The sequence below is a fragment of the Natrix helvetica genome (assembly GCF_964273705.1).
Source record: "Natrix helvetica genome assembly, chromosome: 7".
Taxonomy (NCBI): Eukaryota; Metazoa; Chordata; class Lepidosauria; order Squamata; family Natricidae; genus Natrix; species Natrix helvetica.
The window spans coordinates 40,420,418-40,440,336 of NC_138558.1; the positions used below are offsets into that span (position 1 = coordinate 40,420,418).

General features: G+C 39.7%; 1 protein-coding gene across 3 annotated transcripts in view; it reads right to left on the bottom strand.

Moving 5' to 3' along the window:
- Nucleotides 1-307: 307 nt before the first annotated feature.
- The window catches only part of SGCZ (sarcoglycan zeta), a gene marked incomplete at its 3' end in the record, with an annotated part of 553,083 nt that continues 533,471 nt past the window's right edge, over nucleotides 308-19,919 (bottom strand). For all 3 annotated transcript variants that reach the window (XM_081960171.1, XM_081960172.1, XM_081960170.1), the window contains 2 exons: nucleotides 3,294-3,417; nucleotides 308-505 (listed from right to left, as the gene is read on the bottom strand). In XM_081960171.1, the coding sequence (XP_081816297.1) occupies nucleotides 308-505; nucleotides 3,294-3,417 (322 nt within the window). The remainder of the gene's footprint in view (nucleotides 506-3,293; nucleotides 3,418-19,919) is intronic.

The window sequence follows — 19,919 nt, forward strand, 5'->3', positions numbered from 1 at the left end:
CCAAGGCACCTGTGTATTTCTCCCTTTTGGACAAAAAGTGATACGAAGATCCAGATTCCCTGGTGAAGACAACCATTTTATTAGGCCTTCTATCTTCCATCATGGAGCTCCATAAGCCAGAAGAGAAGGCTCTGTTTGGCTCCTTGCTTGGGCTGGAAGAGATCCAGGAGGCTGCGTAGAGCTTCATGATCAAACGAGGGAAATCAAGCAGAACCGTGAAGCAGAGGGACAGTAACAAAAAGGCTATTCTGGTGTAAGGAGGAGGAGGAGAAATAGGAGGAGGAAGAGGAGGAGGATTCTGGTGTCTTCAGCTCCACAAGCAAATGTTGCCACTGGACTGACACGTGGAACCTACTCCTGCAGGGGAAAGGTAGAGTTTGCCATTGGGACAAACACAGATCTCATAGATAGTCTGTCTTGTTGCCGATGAACTTGGTGAGGAAGATGAGGGAAAAGACCCCAGCGGTAGATTCCCTAGCCGGATTGAGTCTGCATTTAAAAATATCTGGGTGAAAAAAAGAAAGGAGGAAAATGAATTACTTTTACTGCAGGACTTCATTGACATATTATTGGATTCTCCAAAACAGACCACTAAAATAGAGAAGATGATGCCCTTCTCTGTATTTCAAAATGAAATTCAGTTATTACAAAATAGCAGAACCAGACTCTTTCCTGGTTAACTGGACTTCATCACAACCCAGCGGCTGGCAGCAATGCTTTTCTTTGTGCAATCCCAGCTGTCCTTATTTCTGATACCATCCATATATTTCTTCTGGTGTTTAAATGTTGAAATAGAGCAGAAGGCTGAAGTTGTGCATAAGGACATACGAGTTTGAGCTGAGAAAAATGAAAAGCACACAACACTATACTCTTTGGTGATTCTGATTTAACTGTAGCCATTCATCAGTTCCACTTAGAGAAGGGATTATGCATATTCCCGTTACTAATGTAGCAATTATACTCCTACATTAGTGTCGATCAGCATAATGAAGTTTGAAAAGTGCACTGTAAGTGAGAAGGCAATATGTAATTCCCACAAGTCTGCAACTGTTTCCCTTTCTTCTTGTTCATTTAATATTCTCCCAGTTGTTAATATCACCTAGGAAAAAAACATTCTGGAAAGGGTTGCAATTTATGAGCTACTGATATAGATTTTGGTTGTTGGACAATGAGACTGCTTATCTGAAAGAACTTGCAAAGGTGAATTTCCATCTATTAGCTGCGGACCTTTGTTGGATAGTTAGGAAAAGATTAGTTGGCAATTAATGATAAAGAAGAGATAAAAACATATCCAACAGGCCTCAATACCTGCCCCACATTCCCTTAAAACTATAAGCATTGTGGTGAAAGCTAGAGAGTTTAACTGAACAGCTAATGATTATTATAATACAGTAATGTGGAATCCAACTTTTGTTTGATTCTTATGATTGTGCTGAATTAATATTATAGAGGCATCAAAGCTTGGAAATAGAAAAAAACTTTGTGGGAGAACCAACAAAGATTGTTTAAAGAGTATGAAGCTTAGGATATGGAATAGGAACAGATGATGGTTATCCTGATAGTTGTAGAATTATAATTTATATAGTATTTGCCAGTGTCTTCAGTTAGAAGTTTTTCTTGATATGTAGCCAAAATGCTCCAGAATCCCACTTACTCCTAAAGGATTTAACATATTCTTTACAAAATGATTCTAGAAACAGCTGCTAAAATACACTAATTAAATGTTCAAGAACACAGAGACATGTGGAGTAAGGATTTGGAGTGTTTTTATATTTATATCTAATATATCTGTTCCATTCATCTTAAGCCATGAAAATAAACTGGACAACTATGGGTCAGATCCTTTTTCTTAGCTACTTCACAGAGTTGCAATGAGCTTATGGAAAAGCAATATAAAATGATCAAGAAATTGAATACATAACGTCTGCACACAACCTTGTGGTTATACCGTGCTTCCCCGAAAATAAGACGGGGCCTTAAGTTCTTTTGACACCCAAATAAGTGCTTGGCCTTATTTTCGGGGGGGTCTTATATTTTTGAGATGCAGAAGGTGGTGAGCGTGGTTACCTCATGGCTGCTGCTCTGTTGCAATTTGGGTGGTGGTGGCTTATTTTCAGGGGAGGGCTGATTTTAGTGCATGCGTTCAAAAGCCCGATTGTCCAGGGAGGTTGTTTCTTATTTTCGGGGAAACAGGGTAGTAAAGTTGGCGCAAGTCCAGAAGAGGTTAAAATGTATTTTGTTGGTACCGTTGCAACAAAATGATCTTCATGAGAGGATAACATTGAAGCCAAAATGTAGAGGGCATTTTGTTTCATTTTATTCACCTAAGACAAAAGGAAGTCATTTCCTTGAAGAATTTCCTTGAGCAGGAGTCTTGGTTGCATGCCACACTGCTGGAGTGCAGCTGGATTTCAGAATGTTGGTAGGAGAAAGATGAAGAGCAGTTGTTGAAGGTAAGGAAATATGGAACCCAAAGATGCTGTAGGAGAAAAGATCCTTTAACTGGAACCATGGGAAGGCAATGTTTGTGTGTGCACAAGTGTGCACTGTGCAGCGTGGCCAAATAACAGAGGAAAGGAAGAAGTAAAAGGCCTTGGCAGCCAGAAAGGATTCTGGAATCTGAGTGAGGTAAGGTCACATCTGAATAGAACAGAAAGATCATGTTGAAGTAAGCCATAGAGGTCTCCAACCTTGTCAACTTTAAGACTTGTGGACTTCAACTCATAGAATTCTGGGGGTTGAAGTCCACAAGTCTTAAAGTTGACAAGGTTGGAGACCCCTGCTTTAGAGGATGTCAAGTAGTGTGAACTCCAAGCACATTGTTTTACGGAGGTTCTTGGTAAACCAACATGGTTCCCAGAAAGCGACATGGAGCAATAATGACTGCCTTTTAATTCCAGTAATACATTAAGTTCTTAACAAAACTCCCTCCAGTGTCCATCTGGTATCCATCTGGACCCATTTGGTGCATGGAACAGAATATCTTAATGAGTTTGTCTTTCCTACAGAGACAATAAGCAGTAGCAAATATTTGGAGCAAGAACTGATATGATCATAAATCTAATGTCCTCCAGAATCAGATCAAACATCAGCTGCTCAAAGGTAAAGATGCTATCAAGCTCACAGGTTTTTTTATATGCACATGCAATTAAAATGTGATGGACTTTATTGCAAGACACAGAGAAATAAAATTAATTTAAGACTCTGGTTCTAAGCATCATATAATGGACTAGTGTCCAGGTAAATATGCATAGAATTTCACTAGATGAATATGGTTCTCTAATAAGACTTACCTCCCCTTCTGTAGACTTCAAATGTAGCTCTTTTCTACAAGTGACTTTCAAGTCCCCTGCAGCTGCACTCACTTGTATTCCCTTTGGAGCTTCCATTATCAAAGATCTTGTAGGTGATTCAAGCCTAGAAATTGGGGTGAAGGTGTAGAAATGAGGAAAGTGAAGGAATTTATAAAAATAAAATAAAATACCACATGTCCTATGTATTGCCCATCTACTAGGCAGTTTTTCTACAACACAATATAAATAAAATGCCAACAACATTCCTAATTACACTGAAAGTTCTTTTGAATATCAATTCATGTTTTGTACAGTACAATGTTATTTTTTCTAGAACAAGGTCTATCTTATTTCAAGTCAGTAATTTTGCAGTGAATGGTCTATCCGGCAGGGGTCTCCATCCAGTCCACAACTTTAAGACTTGTGGACTTCAACTCCCAGAATTCCTCAACCAGCTTTGCTGGATGAGGACTTCTGGGAGTTGAAGTCCACAAGTCTTAAAGTTGCCAAGGATGGAGACCTCTGGTCTATCGGGATACCATGTTTAATGATGACTAATAATTTTATATTAAAGTTCAAGCTGGTGAGTGCTGTTTTACATCCATGTGTGGGTGACACCTGCTGCCTGTCGTTGCTTATGAAAGTGACCCTTGTATACTCATCAACGTTTTAGCAGCTGATATATAATTGCTATCATAGTAAAAAGGAAGCTTATGAAAGTCCTGCAACTAATTACTATTAGAAATACACTTGCTTACTCCAAATGAAGGGTCTAAAATGTAGGCATTTGAAAGATCCAGCCAATAGGCATGCCAGAAACCACAGTACAAAACTTGCCCTATAGATATTAGTCTTTAGGGTTGCCGTGTTTATTGTTGACAAGCCTGCTTTGAATCCTGGCAGAAAGGCAATGAATATGGATTCCAAGAAATAAATAATGGAAAAAATTATTAATAAGCATTATAGCATGTTATTCCTGATTTAAAGATTTCTTATCCAAATGTTTCAACATCATGTTTTTCAGAGTTCTTTATCAAGATCTGTTACAGACTTCTCTATTTGCATAAATAGTAACATTATTTTACAATAATTAATGACTGGATTTCTTTCTAATAATTTGTGTCTTTTATTATGGTCAACTTTCTAAATGGTTTGTCATCTCAATGGTAGATTGGGGGTGTCTACAGGAGTAGCATAAGTGGCAAAGCATGTGTTGCAATGCTACAGTGCAAAACCTGCCACTAATATATTGTGCGTGATTGTGCAACACAAGTGGGAAAGGGTAAAGTTTGTAATTTGTCATTTAGCACATTTATTTTATTATATTAACATCTGTTTCCTTGCTTATACAATACATGGTGTAGTTATGAAGCAGCAAATATTAAACCAAAGCTGAAAAATATAATTTAAACATTATGTCATTTATTGGTTTATTTAACTATGTTTCAAGTTAGGTTTAACACAAATAACTTCTTAAAATTCTGTTTTAAACAGATTGTCTTATATAAATATTTATCAATAAAATTTAGGAATATTTATCCTTTATCTTATGTGGTTGCTTTGAAGAGCTGTGATTTATGTAATGGCTAGACCATCTTAGTAAGGAAAGAATATAGTTTAAACTGCAGGAAAATTATATTTTAAACAGATATTATTTAAGAATCACTTTTCTTTCAACAGAAAATTTCTAGACATCATAATTTTTAGTTCACTTCTACAAACCCCACTTTTTAATTTATTTTCTTCAGGCAAATGGTATGTTATTGTATGATGAAATGGACCATTTTTTGTGTGCTTTTCTGATCCTCATGAAATTTAAAATGCATGTGGTTTAACATAAAATTATCCTTGGCTATATAGATAAGGAAGATAAATTTACTTATAAAAGTAAAGGGTTTTATTTTGAATTCAAAGCTATTAATGCTAAATTGCAAACTTTGGGGTATATGATGGATATCATCCAGCCACTGTTTTGGGCATTTAAATTGCATTGATTGTAACCAGAGATTTAAGAAGGTGCTTAACTTTCTACTGAAATCAATGGAGACTTGAAAGCACTAAAATTTGATTGACCCACGTTTGGTATAGATCACAGATTCTAATCTTGTGGTGAAGATCATTTTAATTAAGCAGTAATAACATTAATCTTGTTAATGTTAGCTGTCTTGCAAACCCCAGGTAACCAACAATTATAAATGTTCACAAAAAGAATCAAGTATTTAAGATCTGGTGAATAGTTGCACCTTTAAAGAGAGCTATTGAGTTATTTGTTGTGTGGTATTGCCAGATACAGAGTATGTCAGAGAACATGCACAGAAGTGCATGTCACATTTTCTTAAAATCCAAGTCAATGCATATGACATTGGTAGCAGTTCTGCCTGAAGAAGTTGGAGGCTAGCAAATGAGACTCCTACAAATTAATAGACACACCTAGGGTTTTAAAGAAGTTGAGTGAAACAGTCACAAGAAAACTCAGAAATATTGCAGCCCAATCATATTTTTGTTTGCAATTATTTCTGTGCTGCAGGCAAAGCTAAAACATTAATCAACAATGTTCCAGGTTTGAAGATACCATTGCACTTGCTTGGAGAGCTATGTTGGTAAATCTGCAGGTCAGGGGCTTAGTTTAATTTGGACGTGCAGTTACAAAAAAACAAAATTTGCCTTGTATCGCAGGAGAGGGTATAGTAAAATCCTCCTCCTAACAGGATCCTTCTCAGAGAACTCACAGACTAAATCAGAGATAGCAATCCATGCCAAACAGTCATCCGCTTTTGATTTGAATGAAGGTTGACACAGATGTTCATGGTTAAATATTTTAGGAAAACCGTAAAACTATTTAAAAAGGGATGCTGGGTCAAGATAAAATATAGAGATATTGAGTCAAACTCAGCTCCTAGTAACTCCATAGTAGGTTGATAATGTGGAACTAATTCCCCATAGAATTTAGAATAGAGTGTATGGGAAGTTGGAGATTCAAGAACTCAGCAAATTTCAATATTGAAAACTGACATTCTATTTCTTTAATGGTTTAATCTGTCATTCCTAAACTACCGTAATTGGATTAGAAAGCTAGACAAAATTTTGTAATGTTGTACAAGTAAAGGCAGTTCCTGATGTTTCCTCTTGTATCAGGATTTTAATTGTTTTGTAATTCTATACATGCTCTGATAAAATTTGTGCAGGCTCCCCAAGATAACTCTGATAGGCTTCTGATGCTCTCTGCTAAGATACTTGTTGCAATTTTCATAGATGAACTCTACCCCTCCCCCCAATTCTGGAATGCCCTTTAATAAGGCTTGGCATAGCTAATTTCAGGATTGCCAAATTAATACATTGTTTTATTCCTCCCCCGCCCCAAATGGAAGGATGGCTGTAAGGATGCAAAATATCTTGATATATTTCATTTACAATAATCTGCTAATCTTCCAATTAATTAGAACATGAACAAAAATAGGAAACATTAATTCACACATCCACAGAAGGGTGCTGGTAGTGTCAATGCTTGGGAAAAAGTTAAGCCCTTCTCAATCACATATGAGCCAAATTTAGCTTCAAAAGAAACATCAACTCTTCTGAAACCAAAATTGGGAGTTTTTTACATTCATTATTAAGTTTCATTAAGTTGGAGTGACCCTTTGACTTGCAAAATACCACATGATAGTGGGTTGATTCTTTTTACGTCCATAGGCATTGAAAACCAACAGAAAGAAATGCCACTCATATTTATATTTTTAGTATAAATAGTACAGAAAATGACCCTGGCATTCTGTCCAAAGCAAGCAGCTTGAACAATGTAAAGGGCTATTTTGAATCCCGAGAACTTGTCCAAGTAAAACTGAAAAAGCCGGACAAGTTTCTAATTTTGGCTCTCTGTTTTAGCTATGTAAGGAAAGATAAATCATGAATAATAAGAAAGAGAATCAAGACTGTCAACTTATCACTGGACCTTTAAAGGGTTAGGGTTAGAGCTAGGTATATCCTTAATTCTGCTGGAAAATGAAAAAAATTACAACAGGAATGGAAAATGTCCAGCCAATGAAGAAGCTTGTTTCATCCATGAAAACCTGTCTCTGATGAGTGATACAATATTTGTCCTGCATTGCATTACAATCAGAAACTTTTCAAAACGTACTTGATGATCAGACAGCATTTTGTTTGTTCATGACTAGGAAGAGGAAGTTTAATACCTTCTACCCATGATTTCCTCACAAAGAAATATAATTTGCTTGTCTTTCACCGAAAATTTTATATGACCCTAATAGGGCTGGTGGAAGTTTTATAGAGCTTTATTGTTTCATATGAGAGCGGAGGGAGGAAGCCTTGTTGGACAAGTTGTATGTTCTCTACAGGAGTTCTACATGGCAGGACAATGTATGAAAATAAATGTGTGGGTTGTGCATAGGAACATAGGATGTGTTAATGAACAGATCCAAAAAAAAAAAAAATACAGTCCGTGTCTCCATACCGACAGTGAGGAGGCTCTGTCCATTTTGGACATGACTTCAGTGTCTAATTCTGCCCTCCAGCCAGAATGGCTTCTCCATTTCTGTATTAAAGTAACATGAATGTTAAGGAAAAGATGGGGAACATTCTTTTCTGGTTGCAGGATGGACATATTCCTGGAGAGTTGAAGTTGGCATAATATCTCAGGTAAGGTGAGGAAAAGGTTTTTCACCTAGGACCATTATCTCTCTCTCCTCATTTTTAAAATTCCTGCCTGCCTGCCTACTTTCTGAGCCTAGCAGAAAACAAATATGTTGATGGAAATCTACAAACTATAAAAATATAACAATAAAACTGACTGTTGAGTGTGCAAGATACTTCTCGTCTTTCCATTTCAGGCATCTAATCAAGGAGAAAAAGGTTGCATGATTTTCTTGTTGCTTTAGTTTTTGCAGCTATTTTTTCCTCTCTCTCCTGGGATCTTGAGCCTGTTTTCTCAGGGAAAAGAAAACCAATGGTAGAACTTGCAGGTGAGAAATAAGACCTCAGAAAAGGGTCAAGAGCATCTTTCCTGACTGCTTTGCCTTTTCAGTCTCTTACCACATGTCACGTTTTCTAGCTCTCACAAAACACAAAAACTATTTGCCATCCCAGCCTCTATGCCAAGTTATTTTGACATCAAATATCTAGCTACTGAACATATTTTTCTCACCTTATTATGTGAGAAATAAGATGTAACAGTCAGCTTATTATCAATCTTAAAGCTCTCATTAACTGAGACATCTGAAAGCTGAACTTTAATTAAATAGAGCATGCTATTACTTTTAGTGTAGCCTGTTCATTTTAGTCTAGTAGGAGCTACAGAAAAGTAATGAACTCCAGTATTTGATGCTAACAGATCTAGATAGGCAGTGAAATGAAGGATGTGGGCAAGCAATGATGCCTGAATTCCCATAGGAAGGGTGGAATTTCCAGATAAAGAGCATTTCAGAAACTCCTGGAACTGTCACTGAGGTATTGTAAGAACCTGCAACAGTTGCCACCCCCAAGGCTAACTACATTTTTGGCAACTACATCTTTAGACAAATTTACTCTAAACTTGCTTCTCAGCTACATCCAACTTAAGGATGTAACTCTTCTATCTGTAACTCACTCTATAGATAATTCCTCGACAGCTTCTCCTGAACTGTAGGTATCCAGGAGGAAACAAAAAGAGTCACAAGCCCTTTAGCAACTATAAGCAACATTCAGCAAAGGTAGAACAACTTCCATTGAACAGCAGACTCCAAGGATTTTTAATCATTTTCAGCTAACTTGGAGCAATTGACATTTGGGTAGTTTAACTACCCAATTTTGCCATCCATGAGGTCCTCTTAGCTTCTTCTCCATGAATCCTAAAAAAAGGATTATGGCCCAGCCATGTAGTAAATCTTATTTCTTTTCAGTCACATTAAAATTTACAAGTTCTTGATACGTTTATATTAACTTAAAGCCAAATATGTACTATGTAAGTTATTTTGTTGACAGTTTTCATAGTTTTCCTTCCTCTTCCCAGCATGATATGTTTTTAATGTGATGCGGGGTGATGGTGGTGGTGAGGGGGTGGCAGAATCAAAGTTGGCCATTTTGAATCTAGCTTTGAAAAGATAACTTACTATAGTAACATTCCTTCTTATTTTTTATTCTTTGTAAAGAAAAAATTATTATTAGAGCCATACATTTACAACTTTACTATTATTATTGCTGCTACTACTACTTTTGTTATTACTATTACTCACTATTGTATTTTTTGAGACAAATGAGAATGAAATTTCCTGCAACTTTGCACTGCCTGATCAATTTTTTTTAAAATCTCATTATGCTGAGTGTTGGCTTTCAGCATTAGTTTATAGTTAATGGCACGATAGCCTTGACGATGACAGGGGAAAAAAGCTATTAAATTTGATCCTTGAGTTGTCCCAAAGGCACAGAACAACAGCAAAGCAATTTACCTTTCTTATTAGGAAGGTGATTGATAGCACAGATTTTCACACATAGCTACAAATGCCTTAGAACATATTGAATCTTAATGGGTACCTTATGTATATTCAACATATTGTCCCTTAATAAGTAACTTAAAAGGCAATATTGAATAAATGTTCTTTAAAAATTGGTTTTAATGGTACATTTCCACCATTAAAACCAATATTTTGGAAGCTTAGAGGGTAGTCAAATAAGCTGTAGCATTTTTTTTTATTTTTTTGAATAAAGATGGCAATAAAAGCCTTATGAAATAAGCTGTCAGTGCTCAGATTATGAATTAAATCTTTATTTTTAAACAATGTCATTCGCCTATTACGTACCAGGCATTCAATCAATTTTGCTAAGAAAAATTAATAGAAAAACTAATAGCAATAGACAAAGATGTTATACTTGCAGAGAATATCATTGCAATTCTTTGGTCATTTTAAGACATATTTTGACTGTAGTTCATGATATGCTTCTGAAATAATTGCACAATAAACCTCAGCTGTGAATGCAGCATTGCAGTAAATTTTATAATGATTCAAATAACATGGCACGCAAGGTTCAGTTTGGAGATTCAGTTCAATCAACATTGATTAATCACCCATTTAACACAAATTCATGAACTGAAAATGGACCTGGATTCAAAAGGCAAATGGCATTTGTTGGCTCAGTATTTATTAGACTCCTTCCGAATTGAAAATTCAATAGCGTTCCTGCGGCTTCAGAGATCCTACTAGACAAATACACAATGTTGTTGTTCTTTCAGTTCCTCATGAAAATGAATGGGGTGATGGGCTCCTTGACATTCACAGAGCGGTCATCAGCCAAAAGGCTTTATCACCTTACGAAACTCTCTTTCAGAACTGAGTGGCCAGGCTAAGATTGCTTCATTCACTTTATCGACTCTCAAGTTCTTTAATTCAGCCAGCCATCTATCTTAACATTTGCTTTTTCTTGTGCCAATAGAAGGTTAATTTTATTCTGTGCTACCCCTGCCAGCAGAAGTAAGAATTCAACTCAGGAGACAAGAATATGTGACTAGTCTAGAACACACTTTGGGTTCAAACCTTACTTTCATAATCTGCAGCAGCGTGAAGCCATTTCATATTATGGTAAGTGAATGTGTGCCAAGTTTGGATTGTTCTATTGACTATTTTAAAGAAAATGTGGTGGTAATGGCAGCAGAAGTATGAATACTACTTGTTCTGTGTCAAAATCTTTCTCTGCAGCCTGTCTGATTTTGTGGCAGTGTTCCTGGCCTTGTAAGTCTGTCTCTGTTGACCTTGCTAATTAACTAACATGAACATTGCCAGAAAACCAATACTGTTTACAATCAAGCCTGGATAAGGATAAGAGAATTTTGTCCAGGGTCCTTGCAAATCAGCTAGGCCAGCCCTCCTGATACCCCAGAAAAACAAGAACCTACTTTTTAAAGTTTGTATTTAACAGCTGATGTAGGACACTGCATTGTTTCAGTGAACTTCACTATATGCTCTTGTGAATACATACAAACTTTTAAAACACCTGGTGCAAAATTTTCTCTCAATACCCCAATCAAAGAACTTGTTCTAACCCAGGCTTCCTTAAAAAACATGAAGCAGAGTCTTGGTCCCGGCAAAACCGTGATTACATGATTGTGAATTCCTTTCATTCACAGTCAGCAAGGCTTCGCAAGCAGTCTTTCAGAGGTATATTTATCAACACGAGCCTTATCTCACATGGAGAGCTGCCAGATAACTAGTTTCCAAACGCAGGGCAAGGCAACACTTGGCACAGAGTCTCTTATAGTCACAAACAGAACTTTCCACTTTTGAAACAACCGAAGGAACAAATTGTTTCCTGCAAAAGCCCTCTTTTGTTAGCTCCTCTTTTGTTTCCTATCACCTCCAAGGTGTGACTTTACTCCCAAGTCGATCCTGCTTTCTTAATTGTTCTTGTTTTTTGGCAGCTCTGCGCATGCGCACACTGGGAACAGGCTCCAACTGTTTGTCTGCCTCACTGCTGTTTAGCTCCCTCTCTGCCTCTGACACAGAGCCCTCGTCTGAGCTTTCCTCAGCCCCCAGGGCTGGCCCATGTTCCTTCCCAACCTCCTCACTGTTTGACTCTGCTGCCAGCTCTGCTGGCTGCCATTGGGCCATAACAGAACCACTAAGACAAACAACCAAGCAGAAAACAATACCCTAATCAAAGAACTAACCAGGAGAAAACCACACCTCCACCAACATTGGCAGGGTAAGCTACTATATATAAAGAGGGAACAAACACCACACTCACTAGCAATGATTATTATTATACCTAGTTGGATAATGCAGTGCCTGCAAGCAAAACAACCAAACTCAGAGCGCACCAAGGTCTCCACCAATTCTCTCTGCACTAAATGAAGACAGATGTAAGTAATTTTTTAAAAAATTATTTGAAAAGAAATTGACTAAAACCACTAAAACTGATCGCAAGATTAATGTCTTCTTATGGCAGGGGTGTCCAAACTTGGGAACTTTAAGACTTGTGGACTTCAACTCCCAGAATTCCCCAGCCAGCCTGGCTGGGGAATTCTGGGAGTTGAAGTCCACAAGTCTTAAAGTTCCCAAGTTTGGACACCCTTATCTTATGGGGACAAAATGCCAGCTTTGAGCATTTTGTGTTGCATTTGTTGTAGCCTATGTACAAATCTTATCCCTATCTAGAATTTTGAATCAGATCAAACTCAGTTCCCATCCCTTCTGGAATGCCATGCCCAAATCAATTCAAGTACTTTTTGAGTACTTGAGTGATACCAATTCAAATCTAATCGGAACTTCTTCCATTTCTTTATTTAAAACATTTATGTAGCCCCTGATCCTAACAGAAACACTATTGCCAAGGTTTACACAGAGCGAATGAATACATTGTGTAAATTTCACTCATTATAATAGTAACACATTTATAGTTTAGCCAATTTTTTATATGTACACATAAAAGGAAACATTACTGCTTACCTCATTGGTATACTGCAAGACCAAGAAATAAGTTTCTTAGCATCATTGTTGCGGGACATGGGAATGGCCTTGAGGGACAGATGAATCTTGGAAAACTGAATGCACTTACTCCCTCACTCCCTTTATCTTTGTGAGAACTACAGAGGACTTTGTCTAAGATATTTTCTCAGGTTACAGTTCTGCCCTGGACTTAGGTTTCTTTTTTCTGACTGTTGTCTTGGTAGCATCTTTTCCTTTTTCCCCTCAAGACCATTTTCTCGGTGCACTACACTTACTGACAATATAACTAAGGAAATGGACTAGTTTCATCAGGTTGTAAAATTGCCTTTTCTGAAAAAAATATCAAAGGAAGGTGATATAAGTAACCACAGAGCACCATTAACATAAATATAGGGGATCTGTTTGTAGTTTTCTTTTTGTTGGAAATGTCATCACACCTCAGATTATTATATTCTAGAGTTCAGCTATTCCTTTTTTATAATGTCCCGTGAAACAAATTGGTTTATTATATTTTATTGTAAATTTATTAGTTCTGGGCCACTGTGTGTATGATATGTTGAGATATATAGTATCTGTCCCAATTCTTATGGTTTATGGTTATTCATCTGGATTAAGGAATTAAAGCAATATATCTGTTCTTGTTATTTTGGGTATCTCTCCATTCCTTATGCTCTTGGCTGTCTTCCTAGAACCTTTTGATTTCTAGTAAGAAGTAAAAATAGTGTCCTATAACAGCAAGGCTGTATTTAATATGATTTAGGACAATGTAGTCACGTATTCATACTGTGGATTCATGTCATTTCAAACAATGGTATATTTCTATAATGCATGAAAAATCTTTAAAAATGGAATTCTCCAATTGTTTCATATTCTAAAGCTTTCTTTCTTAGATAAATACTTCATGCATGGTTTTACTTCACTTCTTATCTATTTAGTCTCCACATTTTCTTGAAAAACCACAGGAAGCGATTATATAATATAACAGCAGAGTTAGAAGGGACCTTGGAGGTCTTCTAGTCCAACCCCCTGCCTAGGCAGGAAACACTATACCATTTCAGACAAATGGCTATCCAACATCTTCTTAAAAACTTCCAGTGTTGTGGCATTCACAACTTCTGGAGGCAAGCTGTTCCACTGATTAATTGTTCTAACTGTCAAGAAATTTCTCCTCAGTTCTAAATTGCTTCTCTCCTTGATTAGTTTCCACCCATTGCTTCTTGTTCTGCCCTCAGGTGCTTCGACTCCCTCTTCTTTGTGGCAATCCCTGAGATATTGGAACACTGCTATCATGTCTCCCCTAGTCCTTCTTTTCAATAAACTAGACATACCCAGTTCCTGCAACCGTTCTTCATATGTTTTAGTCTCCAGTCCCCTAATCATCTTTGTTGCTCTTCTCTGCACTCTTTCTAGAGTCTCCACATCTTTTTTACATCGTGGCGACCAGAACTGAATGCAGTATTCCAAGTGTGGCCTTACCAAGGCATTATAAAGTGGCATTAACACTTCACGTGATCTTGATTCTATCCGTCTGTTGATGCAGCCTAGGACTGTGTTGGCTTTTTTGGCAGCTGCTGCACACTGCTGGCTCATATTTAAATGGTTGTCCACTAGGATTCCAAGATCCCTCTCATAGTTACTACTATTGAGCAAGGTACCACCTATACTATACATGTGCATTTTGTTTTTCTTGCCTAAATGTAGAACCTTACTCTTTTCACCATTGAATTTCATTTTGTTAGATAGTGCCCAATGTTCAAGTTTCTCAAGATTCTTCTGTATCTTAAGCCTATCTTCTGGAGTGTTGGCTATTCCTGCCATCTTGGTGTCATCTGCAAATTTGATGAGTTCCCCATTTATCCCCTCATCCAGATCATTGAATAATGGGCCTAAAACAGAGCCTTGGGGTACTCCACTGCTTACCTCCCTCCATGTAGATGCAGTTCCATTGAGGACTAAAGTTGAGTGTGGTTGATCAGCCAGTTACGAATCCATCTGGTGGTGATGCTGTCCAACCCACATTTCCCTACTTTTATCTAGTAGTAGGTTATGGTCTACTTTATCAAATGCCTTGCTAAAGTCCAAATAATAATAATAATAATAATAATAATAATAATAATAATAATAATAATAATAATAATAATAATAATAATAAAAAATTTAAATTTATTAGCCGCTCCCTTTCCAGACAGGACTCGGGGCGGCGTACAATGGAGCATATAAAATATAAAACATATATACAAACACATAAACATACACATATACAAGACATAAATGCACGGAGGAGGTAACAAATTACATCACATTGAACAATTAAAAGTCACCATTAAAATACCCCAATTGTAAAAACACAGTTTGAAATTTAAAAATTTAAAAGAACTGTCAGGAGGAGTAAGAAAAATTTACGGTTGAGCCAGGCCAGATAATTGAAAGAGGTGGGTCTTCAGCTGTACACGGAAGGAGCGGAGATCAGAAGTGGTCCTGATGTCACGGGGGAGGTCATTCCACAGGGCTGGGCCCATCACAGAGAAGGCTCTGCTCCTGGGTGTCGCCCCCCGACACTGTTTGGCGGACGGCACCCGAAGAAGTCCCTCTCTGTGTGAGCGGATTGGTCGTAGGGATGTATGGGGCAGGATGCGATCCTGCATGTAACTAGGTCCTGTGCCATGAAGCGCTTTAAAGATCATAATCAAAACCTTGAAACGCACTCGGTAGACTACAGGAAGCCAGTGCAGCTCGCGCAGGAGAGGTGTTACAGGGGAGTATCTAGTCCTCCCCATAATCACCCGCGCGGCCGTGTTCTGGACCAGCTGCAGTCTCCGAGTGCATCTCAAGGGAAGCCCCATGTAGAGTGCATTGCAGTAGTCCAGGCGAGACGTCACTAGCACATGGGTGACTGTGCGTAGGGCATCCCGGTCCAATAAGGGACGCAATTGGCGCATCAGGCGAACCTGATGGAATGCCCCCCTTGCCACGGCTGTTACATGGTCATCCATGGACAGCCGGGCATCTAGGAGGACGCCCAAATTGCGCACCTGTTCCATGGGGGCCAGTTGCACGCCCCCAATGGCCAGAGATGGAAGCAACTGGTTGAACCGGGAGGCCGGAAGCCACAGCCACTCCGTCTTGGAAGGGTTGAGTTTTAGTCGGTTGCCATCCATCCAGACCCGTACGGCCTCCAAACACCGGGACATCATTTCGACGGCCTCATTGGGGTGGTTCGGGGTGGAAATGTATAGCTGAGTATCATCAGCATACAGATGATATCCCACCCCAAAACCACGGATGATCTCGCCCAGCGGTTTCATATATGTGTTGAACAGGAGAGGCGAGAGCACCGACCCCTGAGGCACCCCACATGTGAGTGGCCTCCGGGTCGATCTCTGCTCCCCTGCCAACACACGTTGCGTCCGGTCAGAGAGGTAGGAGCCAAACCACCGTAGAACGGTGCCCCTGACTCCCAGCCCCTCTAGCCGGTGCAACAGGATACCATGGTCGATGGTATCGAACGCCGTCGAGAGATCTAATAGGACCAGGATAGAGGAACAACCCCTATCTCTGGCCCTCCAGAGATCATCAACCAATGCGACCAAGGCCGTCTCCGTGCTGTGCCCGGGTCGGAAGCCGGACTGGCGCGGGTCTAGATAATCATTCTCCTCCAGGTGACGTGGGAACTGTTGTGCTACCACACTCTCTACAACCTTCGCTAAAAAAGGAAGGTTGGAGACTGGACGATAATTGACTAGGTCCGTTGGGTCCAGGGAAGGCTTCTTGAGCAGGGGCCTCACCACCGCCTCTTTCAAGGCGGTCGGTAGAAGCCCCTCACCCAACGAGGCGTTCACTAGGCCCAGGAGCCAGTCGCGTGTAACCTCCCAGGATGCCAGTACAAGCCAGGAGGGACACGGGTCCAATAAACATGTGGTAGGTCGCAGACGTCCACGCAACCTGTCCAAATCCTCGATGGCAACCAAGTCAAACTCCTCCCAAAGCGGTCCCTCAAGACTTGCCGCGGGCGTCTCAGCTGGACCACTAAAAGGGGCCCATCCCATCTGGATTTGAGCGACTTTGTCCTGTAGATATTTCCCAAACTCCTCTGCTCTGCCCTGTAAAGGGGCTTCCCGCAGTCTCTCAAACAAGAGGGAGCGAGTCACCCGAAACAGGGCGGCAGGGCGGTTATCTGCGGACGCAATAAGAGCGGCACAATATTGACGTTTGGCCGCTCTTAATGCCACAAGGTACGTCCTCAAATAGGCTTGTGCCTGTGCTCGGTCAAATTCGGAATGGGAGGATCTCCAACGACTCTCTAGGCGTCTCTTGTGGCGTTTCATCACCCTTAGCTCCTCGGTGAACCAAGGGGCCAGGGTGGTTCGTCGCCGCAGGAGAGGCCGCAAAGGCGCCACCCAGTCTAGGGCCCCGGTAGTCGCACTATTCCATGCGTCTACCAGGTCCTCCACTCGGGGGCGGGTCAGGTCCACAGGAGGTGGCCCAAGCTCCGTCTGGAACCTATCTGGTTCCATCAGGTGCTTGGGGCGGAACCATCTAATACCTTCCGGTTCCGCCTCCCCGCAGCGGGGGGTAGCACCAAGGAAGTCAAGCCGGAGAAGTGAGTGATCTGACCATGACAGGGGAGTAATAATTGGATCCCCTTTTCCCAGATCACTCGTCCACTGGCCAGAGACAAAGACAAGGTCCAACGTGTGGCCTCCCTCGTGAGTAGGGCCCTGAATTAACTGGGTCAGGTCCATGGCTGTCATGGAAGCCATGAATTCCCGAACCCCCTCAGACGCTTCTCCCATCGACGGCAGATTAAAATCCCCCATCACTAAAAGTTTGGGGGTCTCAACCGCCACCGATGACATCAGCTCGAGGAGTTCAGGCAGGGCCGCTGGTGTATAGCGAGGAGCCAGGTATACAATCAGCAGGCCCAACTGCCTCCCTGGGCCCCATCTCACGACAAGGGACTCACACCCGGATGTCTGTGGCACAGTGAACTCTCTCGGCTCCAAGTCTTCCCGGATAATCACTGCTACCCCACCGCCCCTTCCCTGGGCCCGAGGCTGGTGAAATGCTCGATAACCTGGCGGGCACATTTCCACGAGGGGTAAACCTCCCTCGTGGCCCAACCAGGTCTCGGTTATTCCTGCGAGGTCCGGCTCCCCCTCCAAAATTAGATCGTGGATGTTTATTATATCGATGGCATGTTTATTATATCGATGGCATTTCTCTGGTCCACTAATTTTGTTACTTTGTCGAAGAATGCAACAAGATTAGTGGCATGATCTGTTTTTGACAAACCCATGTTGGCTTTTGGCTATTACTTTGTTTACTTCTAGGTGTTTGCTAATTTGTTGCTTGATTATCTTTTCCAGAATCTTCCCTGGTATTGAGGTCAGGCTTATAGGTCTATAGTTTCCTGGATCTATTTTTTTCCTTTTTTGAAGATGGGAACCACATCAGCTCTTTTCCAGTTCTCTGGCAGTTCCCCGGTGTTCCAAGACCTCTGAAAGATATAGTTCAGTGGTTCTGACATCTCGTCTGCCAGTTCCTTCACAACCCTGGGGTATAATGCATCTGCTTTCTCCCTGTTGCTTGTCACCTTCTTGCCATTTTCTCCCAGCAATGGACCAATTGTTTCCTTAACCTTTTTCTTGTTTTTAGCATGTTGGAAGAAGCTTTTTCTTTTTTTTTCTTTTGTGGCAAGTCTTTCTTTATTGTGAGCCTTAGCTTTCCTCACTTCACCTTTATAGGCTCAGGCTATTTGCTGATATTCTGCCTTAGCTATGTCACCCCTTTCCACTTTTTATATTTATCCTTTTTGTCTTTCAATTTGTCATAGAGGTCTTTATGCAGCCATGCTGGTTTCTTTGGGAGCTGTTATTTTTCTTCTTCATTGGTATTGTGCTAGACTGGGCTTTTGTAATCTCATTTTTCAAAATTTCCCAAGCTTCTTGAATTGTTTTCCCCTTGAGGATTCTCATCCATGGAATCCTTCCCAAGCTCTCTCTAAGTTTATTGAAATTAGCTCTCTTAAAGTCCAATACTCTAGTTTGACTTTGTTCTACTACTTGTGTTTGCATAATGTTGAATTCCAGTATTGCATGATTGCTTGCCCCCAAGGTTCTTGTAGCTTCAACACCTTCTATCATTTCCTCTCTGTTAGTGAGAATTCAGTCCAATATGGCCGATCCCCTTGTTCCCTTCTCTACCTTTTGGGAAACAAAGTTGTCTGCTAGGGTTGTTAGGAACCTGTTGGATCTTCTACTTGGTGCAGAGTTTGTTTCAGAGTTGATGTCAGGGTAGTTAAAATCCCCCACTACTATTGTGGTGTGCTTCCTACATACTTAGTTAGCTGACTAGCAAAAAGCTCATCTACTTCCTCTGCTTGGTTGTTTGGCCTATAGTATTGTCGTCCCCCCCCTTTAATATTGACCCAAATGCATTCAAGATAGTTCTCATCATTGTTGTGCTCTATTTCTGTAGAGATGTAGTTATTTCTTATATATAGTGCAACTCCACCCTCTTTTTTATTTGGTCTATTTCTTTTAAAAAATTTAAATCCTTCTAGCTGTATGTTCCAATTGTGGGTTTCATTCCACCAAGTTTCTGTAATGGCAACAATATTATATCTGCCCTCATTTACTTGAATTTCTAATATAAATTCCCTAATATATGTTTTTTTAAGCCAAACAATTTCAAATATCATTTTATTTTTTACCAACATATCCATCTTTATATGCCTTTATTTTTTTTCTGAATGCTACTAAGCAAAAATTTGGAAAAGTACAGACAAATGAATACGTTCACACTTATTGACTGAATTGAATTTTTCTTCATGATTACATCCTTGGATGTGATGTGATAGATTGCCAAACAACACCAGCAAAGGAAGAGAGAATCAAATATAGAATCTGAAAACTGGATTACCAAGTCTTTGGAGATGGATTTGATATGGAACTTTAAAATGAGATGTAACCGTTTGTTCAAGTATCTTTGGTATTTTTTTTTTGAAAAATATCGATTCAGACTCAGCAGTAATGTCAGATCTATACTTTACAAAAGGCTCTGATTGTGTTTAAACTCTCAGTTGGACCTGGAGCACTGCATCATTTTTTGGGATATGATATTTATTCTTTATTCCCATATTTATTGTATTTTGGGGAGAACATACTGCTCTCAGTAGTAGTCCTAAACACTTTTAATG